This window comes from Muscardinus avellanarius (genome assembly GCF_963383645.1).
Source record: "Muscardinus avellanarius genome assembly, chromosome: 16".
NCBI classification, from domain to species: Eukaryota; Metazoa; Chordata; class Mammalia; order Rodentia; family Gliridae; genus Muscardinus; species Muscardinus avellanarius.
Window position 1 is genome coordinate 11649411 of NC_137802.1, and position 22166 is coordinate 11671576.

The 22166-nt window shown below is 45.4% G+C and overlaps 1 protein-coding gene across 1 annotated transcript in view; it reads right to left on the bottom strand.

Annotated features, from left to right (window-relative positions):
• DNAH9 (dynein axonemal heavy chain 9) overlaps positions 1-22166 on the bottom strand; it is a gene marked incomplete at both ends in the record, with an annotated part of 402526 nt that overhangs the window by 182455 nt on the left and 197905 nt on the right. Inside the window, 4 exons of the mRNA XM_080712788.1 lie at positions 4210-4417; positions 4843-5016; positions 14075-14249; positions 20275-20422. Of these exons, the coding sequence (XP_080568914.1) occupies positions 4210-4417; positions 4843-5016; positions 14075-14249; positions 20275-20422 (705 nt within the window). The remainder of the gene's footprint in view (positions 1-4209; positions 4418-4842; positions 5017-14074; positions 14250-20274; positions 20423-22166) is intronic.

The window sequence follows — 22166 nt, forward strand, 5'->3', positions numbered from 1 at the left end:
TGTGAACTGCGATTCTCCGGTCTCAGCCTCCCGAATGCTGGGATTACAAATGTGTGCCATTGTGCCCTGCTCTATATGTTTCTTTTTAAACAAAATACAAGTTGGAATATGCCATGTACACTGCTCTCTATTTCTATTTTTTTAATCAACAGAACTGTGGAAATAGTTTCAAACTTGGTACACGCAGAATTCCTTATCCTTTCTAATACCTCTTCCACCAGTGAATAATTGGGACGTTCCCATCTTCTGCCACTACAACCGTGTTATAAACACACATTCTTTACTTTTGTTTGGGTATGCTAGCATCCCCACCCTGCCCCCACCATGAGGTATTAGGATTGAACCCAGAGGCATTCTACCTTCAAGTTCCAGCCCTTTTTATTTTTTGTTTGGCAACAGGGTCATGCTAAGTTGCTGGGAATCTTGCTAAGTAGCTGAGGCTGTCCTCAAACCTACGATCTTCCTGTCGCAGCCTCCCAAGTAATGGGATAACAGGCAAGAGCCACCACACCCAGTGTAACTTGTCTTTTAAAACAGACTATACCTTGCCGGGCGTGGTGGTGAATGCTTGTAATCCCCGCGCTTGGGAGGCAGAGACAGGAGGATCTCGCAGGTTTGAAGCCAGCTGTGCTGGCTTAAGTGACCCTGTTTCCAAATAAAAAAGTATAAAAAAGTCGGGGAGTGTAACCCAGAGGTAGAAGGGTTTCCAGGAACCCCAGTACCACCACTAATAATAATGATAATGATAATAATAATAATAATAATAATAATTAATAATAAAACCGACTATACCATGTCATGGTCTTTTCTTCAGTACACTGAGTCCTAAGTAGAAGCAGCAGTCACAACACTGGGCTGGAAGAGAGTCATGGGCTCCCAAAGCTGGTGTGCCGGTGGCTCTCAGCCAAATGATTCCAGAGCCAACAGACCCACCCAGCTCATGCATCTCTTTTATTCAAGGGGTTGGTGGGTTCGCTTTTCTGAGTGTTGGTAGCACCTCCTTCCTCCTGCTGTCTTGCCGCTCTTAAAATGTTTTCAGATCCCCAAAGAAAGGAGACCAAACTACCAAACTAATGCATGTGTATCTAAGTTCATAGCGGCACAATTCACCATTGCCAAACTATGGAACCAGCCAAGATGTCCATCAACAGATGAATGGATTACAAAACTGTGGGATATGTACACAATGGAATTTTACTCAGCCATCAAAAAAAACTCAATGACATCATTTTCAGGGAAATGGATGGAACTGGAGGACATTATGCTAAGTGAGATTAGTCAGTCACAAAAAATAAGAAATCAGATGCTCTGCCTAATATGTGAAAGCGAAGGAGAAATGGGCCACAGGAGGAACTCTAGATGAAGAAGGAGGTCCTATAGAGGAGCAAATAAGGCAACCTAAGGAGGGGATGGGAGGGGGAAGAGGGAAATTCTCTAATGCACATGATGTACTTTAACAAACATATCAATGTCAATCACTAAGCCAAGCATGAGAAGGAGGGATGGGGTGGGAACTGGGTAAGGGCCAATTGAGTGATGTGTACATGTATGTCTCTGCCATCTTGCATCCCATTAAGGCGTATGACTACAATGCACCAATGTAAAAATTTAAAAAAATGTTTGTGGCTAAGAAGCCAAATAATCCAGACTGTTTAGACCAGGACAAAAGCCAGAGGCAGGAGGTCCAGGGTGAGGGAACTTCGCTGAGTCCAAGGCTGAGCCTGTCGTGTGCCCATGCTACCTGGGTGCTGGCCTCTCTGGGCCTTGGCTGGCTCTGAAACTCCTGGCTGGCTCTGGACAGGCGAGGCCACAGGACAGCTGCCCCATCCACAGCCTGCCGTGAGAGGAGGGATGGCGTTGCGGTCCAACGCAGTGGCCAGGCCCTCAGGGGAATGGACAGGTGACAGAAAGTGCTGTTTTGGCCAATGTCCAGTTGCAGTGGGAGCCAGTGTTCATCCTGGCTCAACCTGACAGCCATTTGTAATTTTTTTTGAATAATTTTCTGTATTCCAACAAGAGGAAAGGAAAATTCCTCTAGGTTGCAGAATGCAGAGAATCACAAGGCAGGATTGTATGAGTATTCCTTTTCTATTCATTAGCTTTAATGTTTTACCCTCTAGTTAATGTTTATTGTTGTTGCTTTTTTATATTATGAAACCATTTTAATAAGATTATTGAAAATTTACTACTCTGGAATACTTGAATTGTACTACTGATGATAACATAATAATATCAGATACTTATTGCAGTAGTTACTAAAGTTTTTTATGTACTGGGGATTGAACATAGGGGCACTCTACCTTGAGGCTACACTCCCAGCCCTTTTATATTTTTGGTTGTAAAATGGCCTTGTTGGGTTGCTGAGAGCCTCTCTACATTGCTGAGGCTGGCCTTGAACCTCTGAGTCACTGTATCAGCCTCCCAAGTACTGGGATTGCATGCATGAGCCAGCTGAAGCTGGGGAACTGGAACGAGGGTCCAGACAACACAGCACCACAATGGTCAACCGGGTTCACATCAGATCACAGAAGGACTGGTGGGTGGTTTAACAGAGCAAGTGGCGGTCCAGATGGAGCCTGTTTTGCAAGTTTATTGGCCTGGATGATACAGTCAGGGGGGAAAGAACCAGGTTCACTTTTCATGTTACAAACCATGGCTCATTAGCCTTAGCAACATAGCGAGACCCTGTTTCAACATGAAAAGCAAAGAAAGGCTGTGGGTGTAGCTTAGCATTACAATGCCCCCGTTCAATTCCCAGTACCAGAAGAAAAATTGAAAAAAAATTTAAAAAAATGTCTCATAACATCACCCTGCAAACCGTGCGTGTGCATACTACATTTTCAACGTTGGGTGGGCTTTGAATTCTAGGAATTGTCATGAGCTATAGCAACACCCAGAGAGCTCAGGCGGGGCAAGAGAGGATGGGGCAGGGCTATTGCTGTTTGAGAAGGAAGAGTAGAGTTTATGCTCAGCGCTGCTTCTCCCCTTATTTTGCTGGGAGATTGGTTGGGATGCTCCTTTCAAAGAGAATTGTTTTTAGTCACTGTGTTGTTATAGGTTTGTATCTGGAGTGTCTCCCAGAGTCTCACACTGGAAGCATAGTCTCCAGTGCGGCAAAGGTCCGAGGTGGAGATTTTAGCCAATAGTTGGACCCATGAGGGCTCTGACCTCAGGGGTAGATTTATCAGTCAAGTAGATTTGATGGATTAATCTGCTGATGGCTGAATGGACTACTGGGAGGTGGGACCTGGTGGAAGGAAGTTGGCTCCTGGGGATGAGTTCCCCAAAGGATTTATTTACCCTCCACCCCTGCCACTTCTCTTTCTCTCTCTTTGTCTCTGTCTCTCTGTTTCTGAGCTGCCACGAGCCGAGCAGCTCTCCTCGGCCACACACTTCCTCTGTGATGCTCTGCCTCACCCCAGAAACCACCTGGCCATGGACCAAGACATCAAATTCCATGAGCCAAAATAAACCTTTCCACCTTTAAGTTGTTGACGTCAGATATTTTGGCCACAGTGATGAGAAACTTACACATGTGTTGAATGTTTCTATAAAGAGGATGCCTGGCTCTTAAAAGAGCATCAAGGTTTTTTTTCTCACCCCACCTGGCTGTGCCTGGCGGGTCAAGATGGGGTGACTGGCAAGCTCCATACAAATGACATGTGGCTCTTCCTCAGTAGGTTCTTGGGCAATCACAGCCTTCTGCCCAAGCCTCAGTTTCCCCATCTCTGAGATGTGAGAAGCGAATAATATGATCTCTAGAGATATTTCTTTTTTTTTTGTGGTACTGGAGTTCCTGGAAACCCTTCTACCTCCGGGCTAACTCCCAGACTTATTTTATATTTTTATTTGGAAAAAGGGTCTCTTAAGCCAGCGAGGCTGGCTTCGAACCTGCGTGATCCTCCTGTCTCCGCCTCCCAAGCAGGGGGATTACAAGCGTGCCCCACCACGCCCAGCTCTAGAGATACTTCTGGTGCCTGAAGTCTACGAGTCCTCCTAGATCTCACACTGAACCCCTCATCTCGGAGGAACTGAACTTGCCAGGGAGGCTGGAGATGTGGTGCAGAGGGTTTGGGGGAGAGGAAGAAGGGAGAGGTGAGAAGGGGCCTGTGGAAGAGAACCCACAGAGCTGGCGTGTGCAGGACACTCACTCCACTCCCACCCAGGGCCACCCAGACTCCACATGCCCCAGGCCACTGAGCCTCTCACCCTGCAGCATGGCTGACGTGGTATAGTAGTTGAAAGGCACATTTTTCACCAGGTATGCCTCCGGGTCCAGGCTGGCCAGCTTCGTTCCCACCAGCACTGACTTCCCTGTGCCCGCGGTGCCCACCAGCATGACGGGCCGCCGCCGCCGCAGGAGCTGCTCCAGGAGGTAGCACACACGGATGGTCTCGCTTGTGTGCACCAGACAGGACTGCAATGAAAACAGCGTGAGTGTGCTTGGGGATAGAGGGAGAACAGGTGCACCGTACAGTGTCCCTGGGGCATTTCAGAAGAACGGAGCTCACCGGGTCAGTATAGGTCTAAAGCTTCTTTCCTGATAGCCATAGAAGCCCATCTTCTAGATTCATTCACTAGCTCCCCGCAATTGCCCACTCTCTTCTGCATCCCTGGGGCCTGTCCAATGATTGTAGAGTCCTCTAGCTCTTCCTCTCTGTCCTGAGGATGCCGGTTGGGTTTGGCATGCGTCTCCTGTCCTTTAGGGAACCCTGAACCTTCATCATCGTACCTAGGACTTGGAGAGGCATGGAGCTGGGAGCAGACAGGTCCCTACCAAGGTCAAACACTCTGGTACCAACAGGGAATCACTGCAAAGATCTGCCGCAGAGCCGTGCTCACCTGCAAAGGAATCTCGGGGTCAAACTCAAACTGGGGGATCAGCCTGGACCAAGGCTCGAATTTCTTGGTCTCTGGGTCTATGTAATAGTCAAAGACCGTTCCTTGGGAAGGAAACTTGACTGTCTTGAATTCGGTCAGCCACCACTTGCTGAACTCTGCCCGGTAGTCCACGAGCTGCAAAAAAAAAAAAGTGAGTCAGAAAGCGCAGAGAGTTGGCCTTGGTCTGGACAGCAGGTCATGGGAGGAAGCTGAAGGGCTCCTGTCTGCAAAGCCCTGATGGATGGACCAACTCCCCAGGAAGGATGGTGCTCCTGAAGGACCACTGCTGACAAGGTCCCGCTGTGCAAGGGCCCCCTTCAGGAAGCTGTGGCCTCAGAGCATCGCTGTGGTTTGAGTTTGCATTCCAGATCCATGTAGGATGTGGATTCACGTGTTAGAAGCTTAATCCCCAAGGTTATATATGAAAGATACCTGGTGGGGGAAATTTTGGATGATAATTAGGATTAGATGAGATTATAAGCTTGTCTATTCATGCTCCTTATAAGAAGATGAAGAAGAGGGCACCGAGCTAGTAGCCTGCTCTCTCTACCAGGGGATGACTTCTGCTGTGTTAAGACGGAGCAGGAAGGTTCTCAGCAGATGCCAGCACCATGCACGGACTTCCTGGCCTCCAGAACTGTAAGTGAAGTAAACTCTGTTCTTTATAAATTATCTGTTCTGTGTTACTCAGTTAAAGCAATAGAAAACTGACATGTGCCCTTGTTTGATTGCGAGGTTGAGCTACACAGGCACTGGTGTGTGTTATAGTCATCAAAGAGGAGAGAGGATCAAGGAATGAGGGTGTAAGAATACAGAAGAAAGATGGGACCTTGGCTACAGGAAGGCAATGGATACCAAGAATTCCTGAAGAGACAGACCAGCCAGGTGTGGTGGCACATGCTTTTATTATTTTTTTCTTTTTTTTTTCTTTCTTTTTTTTTATTGGTGCACTGTATTCATACATCATAGTAGGATACATACTTTTGTAGACATACATGCACACTTTTCCCAGTCAGCCCCCACCCAATCCCCACCCCATTATCTCCCTATCCCTCCCTCCCATGCTTGGCTTAGTAGTTGACATCTAGTATTATGGCAATTTATCTAAAATTAAAAATGATAATCTCACATAACAGTTTCATTTGTCTGATACCAAGCTTTTGATGACTTAAAGCTAACATTTCAATATTTCTTTTTGCTTTCTTTCTTACCAGAGAATATTTTTTTTTCTATTTTTTAGGTGAAACTATCATATATTTATATATTTATTTTTCAGAAAAAAATCTATCCTAATATGGAATATGGACTCTAGGTACCCAAAACGATCTTGAAAAAGAACAAAGCTAGAAGATATATATTTTCTGATTTCAAACCATATAAAGCTACAATAATTGAAACAGTGTAGTACTATTCTAAAGGCAGATATATAAACCATTGGAGTTAAATAAAAGCCTAGAGCTAAATTCTTCCCTATATTGTCAAGTTATTTTTGACAAGGTTTCCACGAACATTTGGTGGTGGAAATATTAATCTTTTAACTAAATATTGTTAAAAAATAACAATTACATGGAAAAGAATAAAATTGGACCCTTACCTAATCCCATATGTAAATATTAACTCAAAATAGATAATAGACCTAAATATAAATCTTAAGACTATAAACTTTTAGGAGAAAATCTGGGTCATAAAACCTCACAATATTGAAATTGGCAGTGATTTCTTGGATATGATTTCAATGGCACAGGCAACAGAAGAGTATACAAACTCCCTAAAAAATAAAAAAAATACTGTATATCCAAAGACAATGTAAACAGAGTTAAAAGTTACTAATAGAATGAGATAAAATATTTCCAAATGCTATATCTGAAGGTATATTAATATTCCAACTAGAAATCCTAAAAATTAACGACAATAAAGGCAAACAATACCCTTTAGAGATAGGTAAAAGACTAACATAAATAATGAATCTCCACAGATAACCAATCTTAGTTGTCTGTTGGATGTAAAATCTTGTTTCTCTAGTTCTGGAGTGTGTTACCTATTTCTTCTTTGTAGTTAATCTCTTTGAGTATTTTCTCTAGTGCTGGTTTTGAAGACATAAATTCCTTCAGTTTCTGTTTGTCATGGAAGCTTCTTATTTCTCCATCTAATTTGATAGAAAGTTTTGCTGGGTAGGAAATTTTTGGCTGGAAGTTGTTTTCTTTCAGAATTGGGAATATGTTACTCCAAGCCCTTCTGGCTCTCATAACTTGGTTTGGGAAGTCTGGAGTGATTCTAATTGGTTTGCCTCTGAATGTCACTTGGCCCTTTGCTTTTGTTGCCTTTAAGATTCTCTGCTTGGCTTCCACATTGGTCATTTTGACAATTATGTGGCGTGGGGATCCTCTTCTCCGATCCTGTCTAAAGGGAGTTCTATAAGTTTCCTGGACCTTTGTATCAACCTCTTGCTCTATGTTTGGAAAATTTTCTGCCATTGCTTCCTTGAAGAGATTGTTGATCCCTTTGGTTTCACTTTCTTTTCCCTCCTCTATTCCAATTATTCTTAGGTTAGCTCTCTTAAAATGGGCCCATATTTCTTCAATATCAGATTCCTGCTGTTGGATATTTTTTTCTAGATTAGAAACTATGCGTTCATTTTTGGATTGCTCATCTTCTAAGAGCGAGATTTTGTTCTCCATGTGTTCTAATCGGTTGTTTGTGCTTTGAATTGAGGCCTTTACTTCATTAATTGCATCCTTTATCTCTTTTTGGCTCTCTCTGAGTTCTTTTCGAAGTGCCTCTATTATTTCTACAGTTATTTTCCTGATTTGATCTTCTAGAAATCTCTGATTTTCAGTTTTACCGGTTTCTGATGTTGTGGGGTTGTGGGCATTAACTGCTCCAGTATTATTCCTCTTTCCCATGATTTCGGATGTTTGTGCCTTCTCTGGGTTCTTCCCTTGGGTCACTATGACTTCCCTTAAGGTGTTCTGGATCACGAGTCAGTAGTATCTCAGACCCCACTACTCCTTCACTGGGTTTTATCACAGAGTCTCCGACCCAGAGAGTCGATAGAGGCTGCTTTAGACTGTGGGGGGTGCCAGGTTGCACGTTCTCCTATGGTGTGATATCACTGCCACCGCCCCTCTCCCACTGGGTCAAGTCCCAGTGAGTACAGTACTGGGATTTCTCCTCTGTGGCCCGCAATTTGACTCACTGTTCTTGAGTACGCAGATGTAGCTGTACTGGCCTCGCTGAATTCGGTGCTGCTGCCGCCAGTGGCAATATGGCGCTGCTGCTACGCCCTCGGCTGTGGGGCTGGCGCTTTTCTTCTTGGTTTTGATTTCTACTCTGAATCCCTGCAGCGTGTGCTGAGCTCGGCCACTGGGAGCTTTAGATGCCCTCTGCGCGGAGAAATCCCGCCTGGCTGTTCCGCAGTGGCTCACCTCGACTTGCTGTAGCCGTCCCGTGAATTCGCCGGTACCGCCGGCAGTATGGCGCTGCTGCTGCGTCCTCAGGCGCGAGGCCGGTGTATCTCCTCTGTGGCTCTGTTCTCAGTCCGCTTTCTCTCTGGAGCCTGGTGATTTTTTGTTTCACTGGTGATGGTGTTTTCTGGCTATGAAAGGCGCTGATTTTGTGGTAATGGAGATTTGTTGTTAGCGGGGCTCTTAAGCCCCGCTTTTCTCGGTCGCCATCTTCCCGGAAGTCCTCGGCACATGCTTTTAATCCCAGTACTTGGGAGGCTAAAAGAGGAGGATTGCAGGTTCGAGGCCAGCCTAAGCAACTTAGTGAGACCTTCAGCAACTTAGCAAGAACCTGTTTCAAAATAAAAAATAAAATAGGGCTGAGGGCTCGGGTGTAGCTCGGAGGTAGAATATCCCTGAGTTCAATCCCTAGTACCACAAGGTAAGGGAAAGAGAAAGAAGGGAGGGAAGGAGAAAGGGAGAAAGAGATAGATAGAAATAGGAAGAGAGAGAGAGAGAGAGAGAGAGAGAGAGAGAGAGAGAGAGAGAGACCCAAGTTTGAGTTATCTCCAGGATGGCTGTGTCTTCAAGAGTACTGTCTCTTGAGAGCACAGTGCGGCTGAATGAGAAGAGCCACAGAGGGAAGTCAGGTAGGCAGCCATGAGCCAATCATGTTTTCCCGTGACTCAGTTTCCCCACCTGTGAAATAAGGGTCCCAGAAAAGAAGACCTGCAAGTTTCCTTCAAGAGCTAAAATTCTAAGAATCTAGGACAGCAGATGATACAGAGCTGCTATACTGGTCTTTCTGACAGAAGGAAAAGGAGGATCTAAAATTCATAAGCCTCAATATAGATTGCAAACCCCTTAAATACAGGGCTGAGCATGCAGCGTGCTCAAACTATATAGTGTCCAGACCACAACACACACACACACACACACACACACACACACACACACACACACACACACGGCACTGCAGGAGAACAAACCTACTCTTTAAACACACAGGCATAAGGAAAATCCTAAAAAAGAATGAAGCTCAGCTTGGACATTGTGGGAAGTGTCCATGGAGAGCCAGACAGAGATGGAGTTGGCGGGCTGGACAGACGAGGGGGCTGGGTGCATGGGAACAAGCCTGGACTCTGAAGAAGGGGTGCCCCTCATTTTGCTGTCTGTTACATAGGTAGGATTGAGTTATTATGCTTTAAAATGAGAATGAAAATAGCATCTAAGATACAAATTTATTTGCTGTTCTGATTCTGATTTTTTTTTTTTTTTGGTACTGGGGTTTGAACTCAGAGGTATTCTACCTCCATGTTACACTCCCAGCTTGATTTTTTTTTTAATTTCTTATTTGGAAACAGGGTCTCACTAGGTTGCTGGGCACCTTGCTAAGTTACCTAGGCTGGCTTTGAACCTGTGATCTTCTTGTCTCAGCCTCCCAAGTACTTAGATTACAAATGTATTCCACCACTCCTGGCTTGATTCTGATCTTAATTCAGATGAAGAGAACACTTTTTATTTTTTTAATTTTTATTTATTTATTTTTGTGGTACTGGGGTTCCTGGAAGCCTTTCTACCTCCGGGCTACACTCCCAGACCTATTTTTCATATTTTTTATTTGGAAACAGGCTCTCTTAAGCCAGCATGGCTGGGTTTGAACCTGCGCCATCGTCCTGTCTCCACCTCCCAAGCACGGGGATTACAAGCGTGCGCCACCACACCTGGCAAGAGAACACTTTTTGAGGGCTACTGAAAGCTGAATCCAAGGGGCCCTATGTATCTATGAGTTACTTCCCTGGGTCTTTTGTATTTTAAAAAAATTTTAAACAGGTTCTCGCTAAGTTGCTGAGGCTGGCCTTGAACCTACCCTTCTCTTGCCTCGGGCTCCTAAGTACTGGGATGACAGGCATGTGCCATCATGCCCCACGAAGAGGGCACTGTATTTTTCCAGTACTGTGCTGTCCAAGAAGAGGAAAACTCCCACTTTAAATCTATTTAAAGCAGATTTTAGGTTCATATGCAACGAGGACCCCCTCTAGAAAGAAGGAGGTTCTGGGTTTTCTCCTTTACCCTCTGGGATCACTTTAGCTATCTGGTCAGCTCCCCGACCAAGCCATTACTTGGGCTAAGCTAACACTGACTCATGCCCCTGTAACCTGCCACTTGATCGTGGCTCCTGCTGTATCACTGGACACTAAAGACCGGTGATGTCTGCAGAGAAGACCCTACAGTTCTTTCTCTGTTCAGCTCCGTGAGCATCTTCTCAGCAATGGACCTAGGACATAATCCCCTCCTGAAATCCCCATCTCCCTTGGATTCAGACAATTCTCTCTTCTGAAATCCCCATCTCCCTTGGATTCAGACAATTCTCTCTTCTTTCTCTGCCTTTAGCCTGGATGATGCTAAGGCATTACTGCTTTACGGCACCCAAGTTTGGGACCCACAGGCATCCTGTCTCATCTTCACGGTGCTCTAAATTATCTTGGTAAACTTAAATTATCCCTGTTGTTCTATGAAAGGACAAAACTGGGAGCTGAACCCAGGTTTTTTGGCCCCTCAGTCTGGTGCCCTCTCTACCGGATGTCTCCGGCAGTTCGTTTTCTGGAACCGCGGTAAAGTATTCAGTCAGGGTGATGGTCTATCGTCTCTTGCGTTTTTAATTGGATTTTCAACTCACTTGTAGGCTCTTTCTGTGTTTCAGTGTTTTTTTGTTTTTATTTTTGTTTTTTTGTGGGTTTTTTTGGTGACAGCTTTTTAGATGTGAGCACCGCTGCTGCTCCTAATGCAAATATTTTGGCCGAATTCCTAACTCTCGACATTTGCAAGCACTGTTTTTGGTGCTGAGCTTCAATGCGGGCTGCACAAGGGGATTGGACATTTCCTGCTGCTAAAAGCTTTCTCCTGCATCACGTCCTTTCCCAGTCTGCCAGCATGGCTGCCTGCTGCGCCGCCGAGTGCTGCGGACCCCAGGACACCTGGAAGGTGGGGAGGGTGCTTTTTATCCCAAGCTCTTAGAAAGCAGCAAAGTGGATTGAAGCTCTTCTATGCAGAGATAGAAAAATCGACCAAGTATCTACCTACAACCTGGTGCCTGTTTGACACTGAGATGGGAGAGAAGCCGTGTGGGTTAATGCCGACACTGTATCTGCTGAGAGGGCTTTTTTTTTTTTTTTCCTGGTCTGAGGATGGAACCCAGGGGCATTTGACCTCGGAGCTACACCCCCTGCCCTATTTTTTATTCTTTATTTTGAAACAGGGCCTCACTAAGTAGCTGAGGCTGTCCGCGAACCGTGATCCTCCTGTCTCAGCCTCCCGAATGCTGGGATTACAAGCGTGCCACGCCCAGCTCTGAGAAGGCTTTTGATGGAAAGCAGGAACCTACGCTGTGCTTCTCAGCTGAGTCTGCGTCCATTCTGCTGGATTTTTTTTTAAACCTCCTTACCTCTATGGGCACACATAAAGCTGTCCAAGAAGCAGTTCACAGAGGTGCTTCAAAGAGCCACAAAGCAGACAGCCCACAGTTCTCAGATTCCAAATGGATCCCTGCATCCCCGTGGAGAGTTCCCTTTCTGTTCTCAGGGCATTGGGCTGAAGGGAGGCAGAGGGAGAAGGAAAAGCACAGCTTTCCACAGCCTGGGATAGCTGCTGTCTAAATTCAGAGCTCTGAAGCCAGGTGTGGCGTCACATGCCTGCAACCCCTGTACTTGGGAGGCTGAGACTGGAGGATCGTAGGTTCAAGGGCAGCCTCGGCAACTTAGCAAGACCCTGCTTCCTAATAAAAAATAAAAAGGGTTGAAGGGTTAGCTCAGAGACAGAACACCTCTGGGCATGTAAATAAGTAAATTCTAAGCACCAAAGGACACGTTAAGGAGTGATGGGAGGTGGGTTAGATATGAGGACCAGAACATGTGTAAGAAGTTCATCGTTAATCCTCTGGATCTCAGTTCATTTCCTTTTGGGTTTCTCAAACATGGCTTTGCCTTGCCAGGCTGAAACTATTTTTTTTTAATTTTTTACCTTTCTTTGAAAGACCCTCAAAATCAACCCCAGAAAAAAGGGGAGAAATCCTAAATCTGCAATAACTACAGTTTGGGCTGATCCCCTGTTGTGAGAGAAACACCGGACGCTTGCTATAAAACTGAATATTATTTATGCTAGGAGGATTTTAGTGCTAAGCACATATGCATGCCAGCATCACTTTAAAAGCTTCCACATATCCACATAGGGTGATCACAGCACGTGCTCACATCCTCTCCAGCATCCCAGGAACTGGGTACGACTGTCACCATCCTCTGAACACATGGGGAATGTAAGGTGGAGAAAGGTTCCATTTCTTGACCATGGTTTTCCAGCTAATCAGGGAAGAGTTACAATTCAAATCCACAGTCTGTGTTCCTATTTTGGGGGGGGGATTTTATCAGCTGTTTTTCTTTAAACTAATTTATTATAGTATTATTGATATACATAAATCTATACATATTTAATGTATACAACTTCATGAGTTTGGAGATACATATACACCTGTGAAACCATCACTGTACTTGATGCAAAAACCCACCAGCACTTCCAAATGTCCTCCTGCATCCTTATTTATTATTGTTGTTGTTATTGCTGTTGTTGTTTGTGATAAGAATACTGAACCCTCTGAGCAAGAGATCTTTTATTTTTTTTAAGAGAAGGCAATCTTGCCATTTGTGACAACATAAACTAACCTGGAGGACATTATGTTAAGTGAAATAAGCCAGACACAGAAAGACAAATACGACATGGAATTATGTACTAGCCAAACTCTTAGATGCTGATAATGAAATCATGTTACCCAGGGGCTGAGGGGAAGAGCAAATGAAAGGTGTTTATAAATGTGTACAGAACTTTAATCAAGCAAGATGAGTAAGTCCACGATCAATTCAACTTCTGCTCAGAATCCTGCCTATAGATAACCACACTGTATTGTGCACTTCCAAACTGCCAGTGGAACCCACATTCTTAACCTCTATATAATATCATATGATAGGTAGAGTCAGTTGTTAAGAGACTGGTCTGCAGAATGTTGAAGATGTTGTTTCTAGATGAAATATATTTGTAAGTAAGTAAAGAAAGAAAGAAAAAAAAAACCTGCAAATGCAGGAAGGATTAGGAGACAGGAGGTCAAGATTTTCCAAGTCAACATCCCTACTCCAAAATAGCATGGGGATACAGAAATAAATACCATGGGATGAACACTACTTTGGTTTCCCATTTCTAGATACCAATTAGTACTTGGCCCCACCTTCTTTGGACAGCCCTGTGTTTCAGGGGCCTGTAGATATATGGATTCACTCTGGTCTTATACAGAGCAGGGCATCCCTTTGGAAGATGTCTAGAAAGCCCAAAGTATTCCTTCCACTGAAGTTTCTACAGTATAGCATCCTTTCATTTTTATCTCTTTAAAACGCACATCACCTGGCAAAGTGGTGCACATATACCACCAGTGGTTCAAACTCCACACTGTACAACTGTCCACAGAAGTGGAGATCCATTCTCTCAAAAAGCTATGGCCCCGAACACATCCCCACCTGCAGGTCTCATGCCTTGAAGCTCTTGCGTGGGGACGGATGTCAGCGTAGCAGTGGGTAGATACTGGAGAGTCTAATGCTTTCAAGTTAATGCTAACATTTAGCTGTCTTGTTGGCCAAATATTTGCTGGAGGATCAGTTTTGGGGGCTGCAGATTTCCACGTGGGTGTTGACCTCAGCACACCCTCCTACCTGATCTTGGACCATTGCTCCACCGAAAGCCCAGATGGCAGCAAACACGAAATACAGCTCATAGATGTCCTTGGGGCAGTCTGCAGGGATGTTGTCCTTGGTTAGGAGACACTCCAGAAGGTGGCACATTGTCTGAACCATGCTCTGCTCCGGGACTGGAATTATCTTCTTAAATCTGTGAAGAGAGACCAGGAGGACATGGTCTAAAATATTTTGTTTGTTTGTTTTGTTTTTTGGTGGTACTGGGGTTCCTGGAAGCCCTTCTACCTCCGGGCTACACTCCCAAACCTATTTTATATTTTTGAAACAGGGTCTCTTAACGCCAGCACGGCTGGCTTCGAACCTGCGCGATCCTCCTGTCTCTGCCTCCCAAGCGCGGGGATTACAAGCGTGCGCCACCACGCCCGGCTGGTCTAAAATATTTTGGATCCTACATTGAGAGCTGCTGTTTGGATGGCTAAGGAACCCCATGGTTTCAGTGGACTCCTGATGTGTCGGGTTCTTTGGGATCAGAGGACCATGATGCTATTTGTGGTCAGCTTCCTTTATAAAGAAGCTGTGGTCACGCTCATTCCAGAAGGTCCCAATTCTCTTCCTTTCCTCTGACACCCTCCCCTTTCTCCTCCCTTTTCTCCATGTTGACAAACCCCTCAAAGAATTTCAGAGTCTGCAACAGAACAAGCGAATACCTCACTCTTTCACTCTTTCTTGAAATTTCTTTAATTGTCCAGATGCACCTAAAAAATGCAATTTGGGCACAATTCTGAAGCTTGTCCTTTGACTCCTCTATCCTTTGGTTGAAAAATCCAGCGGTTTTCTTCTAATTAGAACCCACTGAAGACATGTTTCTGGGTAACAGAAGGGACCAGAAGAGATGATGGTTTTAAACAATCATGAACTAGTTTTGGAAATTCTCAGGGTAGAGGGCTTCCTTCTAATTAGATTCCACTTAAGAATCTTATCTGAAGCCGGACGTGGTGGTGCACGCTTGTAATCCCTGCGCTTGGGAGGCGGAAACAGGAGGATCGCACAGGTTCGAAGCCAGCCACGCTGGCTTAAGAGACCCTGTTTCCAAATAAAAATATAAAATGGGTCTGGGATGTAGCCCGAAGATAGAAGGGTTTTCAGGAATCCCAGTACCACCACAAAAAAAAAAAAAAAAAAAAAAAAAAAAAATCTTATCTGGGCAGTAGAAGAGACCAGAAGAGATGATGATTTTAAACAATTATGAACCGGATGGAATTTCTTATCTACAAATGTACCTCTGTGACTTTTCCTCAGCCTACTGTTTGTACACTAAATCTTGGCTTCAGAGGTAGTCATTGAAATCCAGGTAGTAGGAGATGCCCAAAAGTTCTTCTATACCCAAGGAACCAGGAGTGTGTACATGCACACACATATGCACACCCACACATACACAGGCATGAACTTTTGTCCTCCTCTATGTGTATGAACAGTGCACAACATGTACCGCACACTTGATCTACATTGCCATCCGTCATGGGATGAGGCACTCCCAGGCTGCTGTTATAAGCAACACCACCTGTTATGAGCAACACCACCTGCCACCATTTTAGAAGTCACCTGCCAGCTGGGTGTGGGTGGCACATGCCTGCAATCCCAGTTCTGGGAAGGTTGAGGAAGGAGGATTGCAGGTTCCACGACAGCCTCAGCAAATGGTGAAGCTCTAGCCAAGCATGGTGGCGCACGCTTGTAATCCCAGCGTTTGGGAGGCTGAGACAGGAGGATCGTGGTTCGAGGACAGCCTCAGCTACTACTTAGTGAGGCTCTTTGCAACTCAGTGAGACCCTGTTTCAAAATAAAGAATAAAAAATAGGGCTGGGGTTGTAGCTTGTAGGTAGAATGCCCCTGGGTTCCATCCCCAGTACCACCACCAAAAAACAAACAAACAAACAAACAAACAAACAAACAAACAAAAGTGAGACTCTCATCAGCCTAGCAAGACTGCTTAAAAATAAAAATAAAAATAAAAATAAAGCCGGGTGTGGTGGCGCACGCTTGTAATCCCCATGCTTGGGAGGCGGAGACAGGAGGATTGCACAGGTTCAAAGCTAGATGTGCTGGCTTAAGAGACCCTGTTTCCAAAAATAAAAAAAAAATAGGTCTGGGAGTGTAGCCTGGAGGTAGAAGGGCTTCCAGGTACCCCAGTACCACCAAAATGAAATGAAATAAAATAAATAAAAATAAATAAATAAAAATAAAAATAAGGCTGGAGGTGTTGCTTGGAGATAGAATGTCCCTAGTTCCAATCCCCATTACCAACCCCCACCCCCCAAAAAAAGAAGTCACCTGCCAGTCTTGGGCCTGAGCGTGCCTGGTGAGCTACTCTCTTCAGTGTGTGTGCGCGCGTCAATGCTCATTTTCCACCTGGTTTTAGTCCTTACAACAATATTAACCACCATCGAGCACTCTAGGTGTTAGGAGTAAGGAGAAAAGTCAGTGCCTGGTTGGACTTCCTTCATTTATTGAGTGCCTATTTGTAGCAGATGGTGAAGGGCAACTGAGTCCAGACTCGATGTTGGCTGAGGTTCCCAGACGCCGGGTGTTTTCTGCCCTTCCATTCCACAGTGAGATTCTAGATGACCCACTCAGGCTCACAACGGGTTGGGCCACCCTGGCCCTTCCCCTCTTGGGGATATTGAGGATCAGAGCAGGAGGGGCTGGAAATGAGCAAGCAGGGTCTTGGAGAGAGCCACTGTGAGTGCTGCCTTCCCTGTAGGGAAGCTAATGTTAGCCCTGAGAGAGGGCCAGGCAAAGAAAGGGGCTACAGTGGGACTGCAGAGCTCATGGAGCTGTGCCTGGGGCACCCAAAGGACCTGGCTCTGACTGCAGTGCAGAGAAGGCTCTTGTTAATGGAGCCCGAGCTCCAGTCTGTCCGCACCAAAGAGGGGGGGTTTGCTGGAATACAGGACTGAGCTGTGTGCACCTGGGGCTGTTTGAGATGCAGGCTAAGGGGCCCCTGCAGGGCAAGACACTGGAGTTAATGTGAGGAGAGCAGATGACTGAAGGAAAGGCAGTACTTTCTGCTAGGAGTGCATATTGGAGATCATTAGTGGTGGGGAGGGATCCAGGGAACTCTCAAAATTCCCCCGAAAGAAAGTCTTGAACCCAGGAGCAGTCTACGTTTGAGCTACACCCCCAATAATTTTTTAGGTTTAATTTTAAGTTTATTTTTTTTTTGCAGTACTGGGGACAGAATCCAGGGAAACTCTACCTCCAAGAGACAACCCTCAATCCCTATTTTTTATTCTTTATTTTGAAGCAGGGGGTTACTGAGTTGCAAAGGGCCTCAGTAAGTTGCTGAGGCTATCCACGAACTGTGATCCTCCTGTTTCAGCCTCCCAAATGCTGGGATTACAAGTGTGTGCTCCCATGCCCGGCTTTTTAAATTTTTATTTTGAGACAGAATTTCACTAAGTTGTGGAGGGCTTCGTGAAATATCTGAGGCTGGCAGAGAACCTGCTATCCTCCTATCTCAGCCTAAGTACTGGGATTGCAAGGGTGCGTCACCACACTCAGTTTAGGAGTCAAATTATAAGATCTACCTAGTTACAGTGTCACGGTCGCACAGTCTAGTCAAGTGAGACCTCGCCTGACCCTCTCCCTGTGCACTTTCAACCTGGAGAGGTCAAAAGCTGTAATTTCTGGGGAAGGAGAAAAGGAACCAAGTACCCTCCTCTTTCCTTCTGTAGGCCCAAGCTGCAGAGTTAGGTTAGAAGCTTCCTTTGTAAATAAGGTCTGCTTCTTTCAATTTTCACTGAATTGGTATGTGTGTGAGTGTGTGTGTGTGTGTGCACGTGCGCGTGTGTGTTTGTGTATACAAGTGCTTCCAGAAGTGACCAGAAAGTTGTGGACATTGATCTATACCTTATCAAGTGGCAGGAGGAGAAGGAGCCCCATAAAATGGTTTTGAAGGAACAATGGGAAAGAAGGTAACGTTGCTTTACACTCCCCCTTTGCTCAAAAAAAAAAAAAAAAGTTAGTATGTGTTGACAGCACGCAGCTTTGTAGGAACGGGGCCACATAAGGTCAGCACTGGGATCCTGTGTCTGCATTAAATGGAAGTAAATAATTCTGTGCCTCACCAGCATTGATGTGTGCCATAGATGATCTGCAGGAGGCCGAGGTCTTAGGAGCCCATGAACATGAGCTAAGGCTCATAGCCGGCACCAGAAATGACAGCTATTCTTATTCTTCTTCATTGAGAAGCAAGAGGTTCAAAGACTTGGGGGGTTAGGCTGTCTCTACCTAGACTTAATACAGCGAGAATCCTCAAAGCGTGCTTCAAAGGCTTGAGGACGTATAGACACACACACACACACACACACACACACCACACACACACACACACACACACACACACACACACACACACACTTTGGCATCTCTTATTTTAAATGCACGTAATGGGAAATGGCCTGGCTTTGAGTCCAAGGATATGTTGACAAGAGCCCGAGTCAAAGATTAAGAGTAGGAATAGACTATTTTCCTAAAACGTCACCCTTTTCTGGTATTTAACCCATTTCCAGTCGGCCCATTTGCAACACTAGCTGCCGTTTTATTCTCGGACTTGGCTGGCAAGCAGGGCTGCAATGGATCCCAAGGTCACAGAGTCTCTGGGTGACTGGGGCCTGAGAGCTTTTCAGAGGCTTATGAAGATGCTGATATTTGGGAAATAATTACTGATCCCAAAATATGGAACTATAAAATCCATAAATGTTTCATTAAATATTGAAAATATACCATTATGCCAACTACTGGGCCACAACTCAGTTTTAGTTATTCAAGGGTCGCTTTTAGTATATGTGGATTATTCTGGGGTGAGGGGCAGGGCATGCGGAGTTCAGGTGCCTGGGGACCTTGTAATAGGGTCATTTGCAATCTGTGGTTGCCCACCCCTCTGCCTCTGTACTTCTGAGCAACGGGAACCACAAACCTGTCCTGTGATTGACAGACCAACGAGTAAAGACCTAGGGATCCACTGGAGTGATTGGCAGTAATTGAATTGGAAATATAATCCTGATCCCAATTTGTGGAACTTTCAGGAACTATGGATCTCAAGTCATGGGCACCAGCTTCTGATGCCGGTTCATAGATGGATTAGAAGAATGGATGTTAGATTCACACAATTTACTGTCAAATGGCAAAGGGGGAGAGAGAGAAGAGAGGGGGTGGAATGTATATGAATGAAAGAGACTCAGTTTCCAAGTATGGGGCCTCTCTGCGTTCACACATATGGTATCCATGCTGTTAATAACTATCTTCTTGATTAAGAGTAATTAAACTCCTATTTAAGTGACAGGTGGTGCTCTAGTTTGGATCTCGAGTGTCCCTAAGAGCCCATGTGTTAAGGGCTTGGTCCCCAGGGTGGTAGTATTGGGAGTGGTGGCCTTTAAGAGGCAGGAGCTTGAGGGAGCTCTTTAGGTCACTGAGGTGTGCTCTTGAAGGAAACCGTGTGAACCTACTCTCTTCTTCTCTCTCCCTTTTGCTTCCCAGCCATGTGACAAGCAGTTTTTCTCTGCCACCTGCTGCTCTATGATATACTACCGAGGTGCAAAGCAAGGGGGGGGGGCAACAAGCATGGACTGAAACCTCCAAACCCTTGAGCCAAAATAAACCTTTTGTCTTTATAACGTGGTTATCCCAGGTGTTTGTTACAGTGACGGAAAACTGACTAACACAGGCAGTCAGGGGCTATTTCTTTCATTTTGGCAAAACCACAAGAACAACTGGACCCTGACAGTGCCCAGTGGGACAGAAAGGGTCAGAGTGACAGATGATACCCAGTCCCAGGAAGTGGGCCTCACACGTCCCTGACGAGTGCCCTCGTCACCTCAAGGCCTGTCAGTTTGGCCTGAGGATCATCTCTAGGACTGAAGGACCTGGGTCTCAGGATGGCGGTGTGACATCACAGCCACCTGCATCCTTTATGAAACCACGTGGCACTTATGGAGGTCACTTTCAATCTTCTTCTTCTTCTTCACTGGCCTTTCCTCTTGCCTGAACTGACAACAAACATCCCACGGCCTTCTCAATGTGTGTCGCCCGCCTCTGCCATCTGCTGCGCCCAGAGGGCTGTGACTTTGGGGACAGGACAGAACATCAGCGGGACACGAGATGTACACCTCGGGTTCCTCCTTGTGGCTTTAACTCGCTCCCTTCCGCGTCGCCTGGCCTACCTGGTTCTGAGTGTGTCTAAACAGGTCGGGAGGTATTTGTCAAACAGGATGGTGAGGTTGGCTCTCTCTGTCTGGATTTCCCTCCGGTCGATCCAGCTGCTCACAGGCGGGTTCCAACCCAGGTCTGCCGGGTTGATGTACAGGATCCCTGAGAACAGAGACAACATCGTGCAGGGGAGGAGGAATCTACACATAGACAGCATGTCTTCGTCACCCCGGGAAGTTGTTTTCTCTGTTTAAAGAATGTACAGAAGACCAGACTTCAAAAGAATAAGAGATCTGGCCTGGGTCAGAGAACAAGTGAGGGGTTGCTACTGAAGCCCGATGCCAGCTGACTTAGGATAGATGTGTGGAGAGTGGGGGTGGGGGAGAGGATGCTGAAGCCAAGTGCAGACTCAGGAGGAGAGCTGATTAGCAAGGTTCCTCGGAGTATAGAAGTGTGTAAGGGATCGGTTGGTGGTCTACGCCCAAAACTCTGGAACCTGTCAAGGAAAGCTTTATTGGAAAAAGGGCCTTTGTAGATGTAACCAAGTGAAAGATCGTGAGGTGAGACCATCCTACATGATCCGGATTGGGCTTTTGTAAGCATCCTTTTAAGAGAAAGAGGGGAGAGACAAACAGATCAGGAATCCACTCGAAGCTCCTGGAGACTGAGAGTATAGGCTTTGAGCCCAGGGACGCCTGAGTTGAAGAAGGAAAGGAGGCCCCCTCGCCTTAGAGTCTGGAGGGGGCACAGCCTTGAGGGCCTTGATGGATGTCTGACTTCCAGAGATGAGAGCGAATACGTTTCTGTTGCTTTGAAAGGCACCGGGATTCGTGGCCAATTGTGATGCTCAGGACAGCAACTCTAGAATTCCAGCTCAGAGTGGGAGATATTTCTTCTGACTTGTGTTCACCAGTCTTAGCCCAAGCCCTTGAAGGGAAATCTGAGATGATGGTGGAATCATAAAGTTCCTCTTCTTAAGCTTAGGTAGAGTGGTGCACACTTGTAATTCTAGTACTTGGGAGGCTGAAGCAGGAGGGTTGCAGGTTCGAGGCCAGCCTCGGCAACTTAGCAAGACTCTATTTCCAAATTAAAAAAAAAAATATATATATATATACACACATACATACATACATACATACATACATACATACATACATACAGGGCTAGGGGTGCATCCAGAAGGCTTCTGGGTTTTATCCTCAGTACCATACAGACCAAAAAGTCCCTCTGTTTTTTATTTATTTTCACCTTATTATATGCATATAGTTAGAGTTGCATAGTAGAACTGGGTGTCGAACCCAGGGGTATTCTACCACTGAGCTACACCTCCAGTTCTTTTTCATTTGAAACAGGGTCTTGCTAAGTCGGTAAGGCTGGTCTCAGTCTCCCATGAGATTGCAGGTATACACCATCACACTCAGCTTTAAAGATATTTTAATGGCTTTATGTAGGTATAACTGATGCACAAAGTTTGTACATATTTAGTGTATACTCTTTGTTGAATTTGTACATAAAAATACCCCTGTGAAGCCAGAATTAATGTAATCACTCTATCACCCCTTTACATTCTGCATAACTGAAACTTTGTCCCCACTCGGCAGCCTCTCCCGGCTCTGTCTTGTCTCCACACCAGACAACCACCTTCCTACTCTCTACTTCTTGTGTTCTTACTTTTCAAACATTTATATGAAATTAACATGATCTTGAAAAATATGGCAAAATGAACCCAGAAAAAGAAATTGCATATCAATATTTCTTTTTTTTTGTGTGTGTGGTACTGGGGATGGAACCCAGGGGCATTCTACCTCTGAACTATACCCTCAGCCCTATTTTATTTTTTATTCTTTATTTTGAAAAAGAGTCTCACTAAGTTGCAAAGGGCCTCACTAAGTAGCTGAGGCTGTCA